This window comes from Gymnoscopelus braueri (assembly GCF_963280865.1).
Source record: "Gymnoscopelus braueri genome assembly, chromosome: 10".
NCBI classification, from domain to species: Eukaryota; Metazoa; Chordata; class Actinopteri; order Myctophiformes; family Myctophidae; genus Gymnoscopelus; species Gymnoscopelus braueri.
Genome location: NC_137611.1, coordinates 3875292 through 3885204, shown reverse-complemented (window position 1 = coordinate 3885204; position 9913 = coordinate 3875292). Strand labels below are relative to the sequence as shown.

Here is a 9913-nt window from a genome sequence, read left to right as displayed (position 1 = left end):
TTACTTAAGTAAGCAATTTGAGTACTTTCTCCACCACTGTGTTGACTAACAAACAGCTCAGCGTGTCTCTAAACAGAGTGGCACCGCGGGGGGGGGAGCTAGGAGGGGGGGTGCTAGGAGGCACCACAATGAGGCTGGAACAAATCCTCCCTTTCTAACAACAATGCTGCTCAGCACAGTTTCTATAAGGTCGTATATATGCTTGCAGGGTTGCATGCATTCATTTCCCTATATATAGGCCAGTGGTTCTCTACCGTTTCAGGCTGCGACCGAGCTTGTAGCCGATCTACAAGCTCGGCTATCTTCAGCATCTTGTGCCTCTTTCTTATATTATTTGACAAATTGGCCCATAATGTTTGTTGATTACTTTTCATGCAGTAATTCATTTCATTTCTTATTTTGTAAGTATTAAAAATCATGACCCCCTCCCCCCTTCAAAATCATCCTGTGTACTATGAAATGAACACAATTCTGTCCGTCCGTCTGTCCCTCTCTTTCTCTCTTTCTCTGTCTGTCTGTCTGTCTGTCTGTCTGTCTGTCTGTCTGTCTGTCCCATTGCCATGTGAAGGAAGTAGGACTATAAGGCAGCTGTTGTTGTTGTTGTTGTTATTGTTTTCCCTCCACATTAAGCTGCTCATTTGCATTTTGTGCAAGGGCTATTGGATGAGTAGTCGTGGTCATGGTTCCCATAGCCCGGACGGACAGATGGTGGCTGGGAATGCGGGTATGGATTAGTCGTTGGGGAAACACTGCTACTGCACACTCCATGTACAGTAAGAATAATGCATTAAAAGTAGAGATGTACCGATACCACTTTTTCCTTCCCAATACCGTTTTTGAGAACCTCTGATATAGGAATAATTACAAATGCCATTAATAATTGTGTTCAGCTACAACGTAAAATTGTAACATGAATATTTCATGTCAGAGAGTATACTGTAGGCTATCAATGCTACTTTTTGAAGGCATTTTGACCCTTAAATAAAAGGAAACGCTGTCCACAGGGGAACACGTGTGAGAAGTGTCTTACATGTAGGTGGTGTACAGGGGAACACGTGTGAGAGGTGTTTTACATGTAGGTGGTGTACAGGGGAACACGTTGTAAAGAGGTATCTTACATGTAGGTGGTGCACAGGGGAACACGTTATAGAGAAGTGTCTTACATGTAGGTGGTGCACAGGGGAACATGTTGTAAAGAGGTATCTTACATGTAGGTGGTGCACAGGGGAACACGTTATAGAGAGGTGTCTTACATGTAGGTGGTGCACAGGGGAACACGTTATAGAGAGGTGTCTTACATGTAGGTGGTGCACAGGGGAACACGTTATAGAGAGGTGTCTTACATGTAGGTGGTGTCGGCCTCCAGACAGCGGACGATCATGCTGATGGACGAGGTCAGGAGGTCAGGGATGTCCCCCAGCATCACACATGGAGACTTGGCCCCCGACAGGATGTCATCCACGAAGCTCAGCAAGGTCTCTGCATGGGGGGGGGGGGGGGGGGGGGGGGTCATCAGAGATAAGAGAGAGAGGGGGGATAAAAGAGAGTTAAGGTGACTCTCCACCGAACAGATTACTTCAGACTACAACAGAACTAATCTCTCAAGAACAGCTTCTGCACTGCGTTGGAATCTGTCGGGGAGGTTCGTCATAACGAGTGCGCATTCAGATCAGGAAGTAGGCCGCGCTTTACCCAATCACATGTAGTGGGGGCGGGATTCACATGTCCGTCGATCTTTCCCCCTCGAAACAAACCGAAACTAATTTAACAATAGCGTCCGCGGAGCAGACAAAACCACGGAAATATATTCACATTTTAACTTACTCTTTCATCATAGAAACAAGTGGGCTTATAACCAAAACGATCCATGTTCTCTGGGAGAAGTGGTGTTAGTGTTCCGTGTAGAAATATTGTTAGTGGGAATGAAAACATAGTCGCACCAACCGGAAGTGATGCGCTGAAGACGCATCACAAACACCGGTTTCCTTGTGCTCTGGTGTTACGTTATCGTCCGCCCAGAGCCAACAGACATAGAACAAACAGCAGAGGGCGCTGTTTTTCATTTTCAGTTGGCGATGGGTTCCCAGATTGCAACAGAACAGACTACAACAGAACAGACTACAACAGAACAGACTACGACAGACTGGTAATCTGTTGGCAAAAGTTAGCATTTAGTTCAGCACAAACTGTCGGCCGACGTTAATGAGGACTCATTATTACAGGCAGTGTTGCCATATTTTGTGAGAGAAATGAGCAACCGGGTCTGGGAAAACAAGGCCAAAAGAAGCAACTTAGGCCACATGAGCACTTTAAAACTATTTCTATCGGCTAATAGGTAGCAAATAGGTAGAAAATAGCAGATCTCGCGTTGTGAGCTTGTGGTTCGGCTATTTTCAAGAACTCTTGCATTAAAATTTGGCAAAAAATAGCCGATCTACAAGCTCACAACGCCTCAGATCGGATATTTTTGGCTAAAGTTCTCCTCAGAAAAGGGATGCTATAGGGTGTGGTCAAGTGGTTAATGTAAAAAATATCATATGACACAAAGATTTGGCGGACCCCCTGTAGTAACTTTGAGGACCCCCTAGGGGTCCCGGACCCCCTGTTGAAGACCTCTGGTCTGTAGAGAGAGGAAAGACTGCCTGACATTTCACCAGCTGGGTCTGTGTACGTCAAGAGGAGCTGTACAGGGGAAAGACCTGGGGGAAGCTGTGTGTGTGTGTGTGTGTGTGTGTCTCTGTGTGTGTGTGTGTGTGTGTGTGTGTGTGTGTGTGTGTGTGTGTGTGTGTGTGTGTGTGTGTGTGTGTGTGTGTGTGTGTGTGTGTGTGTAGTGATGATGGGTGCCTCTGGAGGTGGTCATCTGGGTCTTTCCTCTCTGAAAAGGCCTGCACAGGGTCATCTGACGTTAAAAACACTCTGCGGGGGCCAGGAAACTAATAAGAGAGAGAGAGAGAGAGAGAGAGAGAGAGAGAGAGAGAGAGAGAGAGAGAGAGAGAGAGAGAGAAGCAGTGTTGCCATGTCTGCTTCTTCTAAGAGACTTTGGGCTTGTTTTTCTGTAAAGTCATTTGTAAACATTGGGTGATGCAGGTTATGTTTTTTTGGGCTTGTTTGTAAAGTGTAGTTTCTTATCTGGGCTTGTTTCCTAATGTTGCTTAAACCAGTGGTTTTCAAGCATTGCACAAGTCAAGGACCCCCCCCCCCCCCATCTAAAAGTATTTTGTGACCCCTGTACACCAGATTGGTGTTAATGTTAAAATAAATATTCAAAATGTTTCCCTTTTTTTTAAAGATTTATTTTGAAAACAGCAGATCTACAAGCTCACAACTTGTAGATCTGCCGTTTTCAAACATCCAATGCTTGTGTGGCCTAATACTAGTCGCTTCTTTTGGGGGCTTGTTTTCATTGACCTGGTTGCTTATTTCTCTCGTGAATTCTGGCAACACAGAGAGTGTGTAGCTAGTGTGAGGTGTTTGCTCAGCGCATGGGGGGGGGGGGCTGGCAGGAGGAGGCCCAGAGACATAAACACAGCAGCCCACGAGATGAAAATCAAAAGTGACATTGTGAGAAGCTCGCAACACTTAGCATATTAATTGCCGAGCGGGTCGGAATATCTGTTTTTGCCGTGTATAAAAGGAGGCAGTGTACCGCCCGTACGTCCTTCTGGGGGCCCCTCTGGCCGAGGGCCCCGCTGTGTGGAAATACGTCAAGTTATACTCTATACTATATCTGACCTGGTTTCTCTCCAATACGGACATCCCAGTTGCTCCCCCCCAGCTGCTCCCCCCCCCCCCCCCTCCCACAGATATAGGGAAGTCGTGTGCATATCATCCCTAAGTCTGCCTTGTAAGCACTGTAAACGTCAAGGCACCGTGCGCTTCCAGTTAGTGAATATCTTACATACCGTGTTATGTATTATTACTGTATAATGCATCAGCAGCGATACATGCCAGTAAACGCTCTCATTCCACGAGAGGCTTTCTGAGAGACTAAATAAAAAAATACTTTATGGATTGATGCTGTCTAGTTTAACCAACTGTAAAATAACACTAAAACACTGTTTTATTCTTATTCATTTATTTTGCATAGACACACAAGACTTTGTGATATAAACACCTATTTTCTCACGGCTAAAAACGAAGGATAGTACTTTTGGAATGTGTCTTTTTGTTTTGCTCCGTTTTGCACGGCAATAAAAGAAGTGCAGAAAGACTTTAGATCTGCTTTATTTCTTCCTGTTCCACACTAATGTGTAGACGGGTGCTGTGGTAATGGCCTCTGTATGCCTTCTTGCTCTTTCTGCACGGTAAACCACTGTTTCCTAAAAACACTTTCCATCTGCTCTTCCTATGTCGGGCATGTTATTATTATTAGGCCAACAATGTTCAGACAGACAGACAGACAGACAGACAGACAGACAGACAGACAGACACACAGACAGACACACAGGCAGACAGACAGACACACAGACAGACACACAGACAGACACACAGACAGACAGACAGACAGACAGACAGACACACAGACAGACAGACAGACAGACACACAGACAGACAGACAGACAGACAGACAGACAGACAGACAGACAGACAGACAGACAGACAGACAGACAGACAGACAGACAAAATAACACATAAGTCAAAAATAGCAGATCTACAAGCAGAGGACACATAGCGATGCGATGCGTTGTGAGCTTGTAGATCTGTTGTTTTCACTATTCGTTGTACAACAAAGTAGGGGGGGGGCACAACCCACTGAGCATTTTTCGGGCTATTAGACGTCTAAAATACGTCTAAGGGTTAAAATAGTTTTTTTTATTCTAGACGTTGATTAGCTGTTTTTTAAGCGTCTATTTATAGACCGTCTATATTATAGCCGTTGAAATGACGTCTATAATATAGACGTCTATATACAGACGCTTAAAAAACTGCTAATCAACGTCTAGGCTAAGCCTAGACGTCTAAAAAAAATTGTACTTTTATATCAATTAAAACCCTGTTTTAGACGGAGGTCTAATAGCCGACTATGGCTCAGTGGGAAGGCTAGGTTTGAGCAGGCCTTACAGTATGACGCCTGCTAATCTTCATCATGTCTCTCTTGCTATAACGTATCTCTCCCACCAAGCAGTGTCTATCATACGGTGTACAGCAGAAAACTAATGCCATAGAAATCCCTGCTAAAAAGTGCTTAAAGGCCCCCCTGCTGTGCACTGACCTGTGGAAGCAGCATAATAAGCCCTGGTTCAGAAGATGCACCATGAGATGAAACCGCTTTAGAATACTTGCTCGTACGAGGAGGGTGTTTCACGCGTCAAAGCGTGTAGATCGGCTAAACTTCGGTGGACAAAACCACCGTATACGACAGAGAACACATTAAGCCAGTGGTTCTCCTCAGAGTGGGCGGGGGCCAAATAACTTGACATGAAAACGTTTTGAGAACGGCTGAATGAAAGCATCAGAACCTTTACGGAGACAAATACATCACCTTTAACCCATTAAGACCTGAGGCCCATTCTACAAATGTCTTCTAAATCCCAGCAGTTTTCTGAAAAAAAACGTATGTTTCTATATCAGTGGTTCTCAAACTTTTCCATGTCAAGGACCCCCCAAAATGATATGTATTTGGCCGCCGACCCCCATCTCAAAATGTTTAGTTCCAGGGACCTCCCGGAAGCAAATAATAGAGTTAAAAATGTTCGCTTTAAACAATATGTATTCAAAGATTTGCACACATTTTCATGATTTTTCAAAAAAATAGCAGATCTACAAGCTCGTAGCGCGGCACTCGGTGCCGCGCTACGAGCTTGTAGATCTGCTATTTTTTCAATAGCCAAAGTGTAAATTAATGCTTTTTTTTTTTGCTCAAATGAAAAAGTGACACAGATGCGTTGCCAGGTTCTAAAAATAAAAGCATCAGGAACAGGGTGCTGGACTGACTCCACCTCAAACAACAGTCAGTGATTCAGTGAGTTTTGACCGTCTGGTCTTCCTGTGGAAAAGGGGCTTCATGTCAAGGTGAGGTGGGCCGAGCCGTTCTGTTCTTTCCCCCCCGCTGTGTCCTGACAGGAGAACAAGGGCAGAACTAACTCTGGAAGGATTTAAGTTATTGCAGATAACTCAAAAGCTTCAAAAGCTTTTTTCCTTTTGAGGTGGAAATGTCAGTCAACGCGAGGAGCGGCGCATTATAACGCTGTGTGCTGCCATGGCATGCTGCATGGCCCAGGGGGGGGGTCAAAGCCCAAAAGAGTGATTGTTGACATGACAGACATTTAACCCTTTAAGACCGGGAACGCATCTGTGTCACTTTTTTATGATTTATTTGGGCTATTAAATTAAATTATTAAATTGCAGATCTACAAGCTCGTAGCGTGGCACCGAGTGCCGCGCTACGAGCTTGTAGATCTGCAATTTTTTGAAGGAAAATAAATCGTGAAAATGAGTGCAAATCTTTGAATATATTTACATTTTTAACTCTAATCTTTGCTGCTGATATGCAACATATTTTGAGATGGGGGTCCGCGAAAAAATACGGATCATTTTGGGTGGTCCTTGACATGAACCAAGTTTGATTATAGCAACATGAGTTTTTTTATTTAAAAAAAAAAACTGTTAGGATTTGTGTAGAATCCCCAGAAGAAGCAAAGATTTGAGTTAACATTTTTTGCTTTAAAAATATATATATTCAAAGATTTGCACTCATTTTCACGATTTTTCCTAAAGAGAGAAAACAGCAGATCTACAAGCTCCTATGAGCTTGCAGATCTGCTATTTTTTAATATCCCAAAGTACATGATAATGGTTTAAAGTGGTTCACAGCTAAAATGACACAGATGCGTTCCCGGTCTTAACGGGTTAAAAAGAAAAGAGAAAAAAAGAATTGCTGTTGGAACTGAATCAGAGCAAGGCTTCACCTTCTCGTCAGGGTGTCCCCCCCCCCCCCCCCCCCGGGCCCCCCCCCCCCTCCCCCGACCACCGGCAGAGACCTGGCTGGTTCGATTCCTGGGCAGCGATGCCGTGCCGACGGAAAACACAACAGGCTCTCTGCACAGCGGCCATATTGGAAAGAAATTGGGCCTCTTACTTACTTACCTCCTTCACAGGTCTTACCTATTATACTAATTAAGGCTCCGTTCCATTTTTGTGTAAATCGCAGTGGTTCTCAAACCTTTTCATTTCAAGGACCTCCCATAATCCAGAGAGTGTACAAATGGAACCAAATGGTCCCTAAGGGGTCCATTTGGTTCCATTTGTACACTCTCTGAGTTACATAACCTTAAAGGGTGATAGGGATAGTTCACTTTTTTTCCTATCGATCGTCACCCCATGGAGACTTGAATTCATACTGTAGATATATATATTATTTTTTTTGTCTCATTCCTAAGACAATCATTTCATGACCAGCGGACCGGTAGACAGCGGTTCCGGTAGGAGACACAAAGGAGACTCTTTGTGTCTCCAGTGGGACAACACCCTGACTCTGTTTGACCAAGAATGGAACAGAGCCTTCAATAGTGTAATTGATAAGACCTGTTGAAGGAAGTAAGGAAGAGGCCCAATTTGGTTCCAACATGGCTGCTGTGCATAGAGCCCGTTGCCAGTGTTGGCGGCTTTCGGGGGCGGGGGGGACTGAGTTCTCTGCGGCTGTGTGCTCTCTAGCGACCCCTGCTGTTGCCTTCTTGGCAGGAGAAGAGATCTGGTTGCAGACAGACAGCGTGAAGCTTCAACACCACCAACACAAGGCTCTGGTCACATGATGCGACACAGCAGCGAAGCACGCATCTACTCACTGCCGGGGTCAACAGTGAGTGTGTGTGTGTGTGTGTGGATGGATGTGTCGGGGGAGGGGGGTACTATGAGGAGTTTGCATGTTCTCCCCGTGTCCCCTAGGGTAGTTAATACCCTCACAAAAAAACATGTAGTAATCCTGGTCTCTATACTGCCTCCCCCTGGTCAGCCGGGGCGCCTGATGGAGGGGAAAGGAACTGGTTGGAATAACGTGTTCCTTCCACGCGCTACGTCCTACCGGGGAAACTCCCCCCTGTCAGGTGATAAGAAGCTACGTCCTACCGGGGGAAACTCCTCCCTGTCAGGTGATAAGAAGCTACGTCCTACCGGGGAAACTCCTCCCTGTCAGGTGATAAGAAGCTACGTCCTACCGGGGAAACTCCTCCCTGTCAGGTGATAAGAAGCTACGTCCTACCGGGGAAACTCCTCCCTGTCAGGTGATAAGAAGCTACGTCCTACCGGGGAAACTCCTCCCTGTCAGGTGATAAGAAGCTACGTCCTACCGGGGAAACTCCCCCCTGTCAGGTGATAAGAAGCTACGTCCTACCGGGGAAACTCCCCCCTGTCAGGTGATAAGAAGCTACGTCCTACCGGGGACACTCCCCCCTGTCAGGTGATAAGAAGCTACGTCCTACCGGGGAAACTCCCCCCTGTCAGGTGATAAGAAGCTACGTCCTACCGGGGAAACTCCCCCCTGTCAGGTGATAAGAAGCTACGTCCTACCGGGGGAAACTCCTCCCTGTCAGGTGATAAGAAGCTACGTCCTACCGGGGGAAACTCCTCCCTGTCAGGTGATAAGGAGCGGCCTGCTTCACTGGCATGAGCTGCAGTTCTGGGCTCTCCCCAGGCTGGCAGAGGGAGAGTAGCGGCCAGGATTACATAGGAAATTGGCACTGGGTGAAAACAACGGGTTACAAAAATAATTTATTTAATACAAATATTAATTATTATTTAATACTTGTAGATTGGCTATATGAATTATTTGAAAATGTATAGTAAAAAATGGCAAAAGAATATAGGGATAATGGGAAAGGCACTGGCGAGAATAGGGCTCTTAATCTCTTAAACACTCGGGTTAACCGTGTACTCGGTCCCCTCTACTGCAGTTACGACACGTTGTGAGCTTGAAGATCCGCTATACTTTCAGTGAATGTTCCCCCATTAAGACCGGGAAAGAATCTGTGTCATTTTTAGATTTCTTTGGCTATTCAAAAATAGCAGATCTACAAGCTCATAGCGCGGCACCGAGTGCCGCGCTATGAGCTTGTAGATCTGCTATTTTTGAAAAATCGTGAAAATGTGTGCAACTCTTTGAATATATATATTTTTTAAAAGAACATTTGTAACTCAAATCTTTGCTTCTGGGGGTCCCTGGAACATGACATTTTGAGATGGGGGTCCGTGGCCAAATACATATAATTTTGGGGGTTGGCCTTGACATGAAAAGGTTTGATGTTCATAACATCTGATCTTAATGGGTTAAAGTTTTAAAATCCGTCCAGAACTCCGTGCAAGAGGCCTTGCATGCATGTGTGTGTGTTCTGTCTGTCTGTCTGTGAATCACTCTGATCAATTTATAAACGTCTACATATGGTTATCGCACAATCATCCATCTCCATGTGCTGCCTCTAGATACCACTTCATCATCATGGGTACGCTCCGGTCTCCTTACAAAGCCTTCTTTTACATGTGCTGCCCCTTGACAAATGTCTACAAGCCCCCCCCCCCCCCACACACAAGAATGTGGGATAACTGTAATTGAATAATCAGTGGTGTAATGTAACTAAGTACATTTACTCAGGTACCTTAAGTAAAATGTTGAGGTATTTGCACTTTACTTTTGAGTATTTCCAATTATTTGACAACTTTAGTTACTTTCAGATGTAAATTATTATGTTATAAAACACACATTAACCACTTCAGCCCTATTTTATACACAGGCTATTTGAAAATAGCCGATCTACAAGCTCACAACACGTCGCGATGCGTTGTGAGCTTGTAGAACTGCTATTTTCAAACATTTTAGTACTTTTACTTTTGGTACTTAAAGTACATTTTGATGCCAATACTTCTGTACTTTTACTCAAGTACATTTAGAATTCTGCACTTTTACTTGTAACAGAGTATTTCT

At 44.8% G+C, this 9913-nt stretch overlaps 1 protein-coding gene across 1 annotated transcript in view; it reads right to left on the bottom strand.

The window, feature by feature from the left end:
• astn1 (astrotactin 1) overlaps positions 1 to 9913 on the bottom strand; it is a gene marked incomplete at both ends in the record, with an annotated part of 727677 nt that overhangs the window by 29364 nt on the left and 688400 nt on the right. Inside the window, one exon of the mRNA XM_080440454.1 lies at positions 1344 to 1479. Within this exon, the coding sequence (XP_080296580.1) occupies positions 1344 to 1479 (136 nt within the window). The remainder of the gene's footprint in view (positions 1 to 1343; positions 1480 to 9913) is intronic.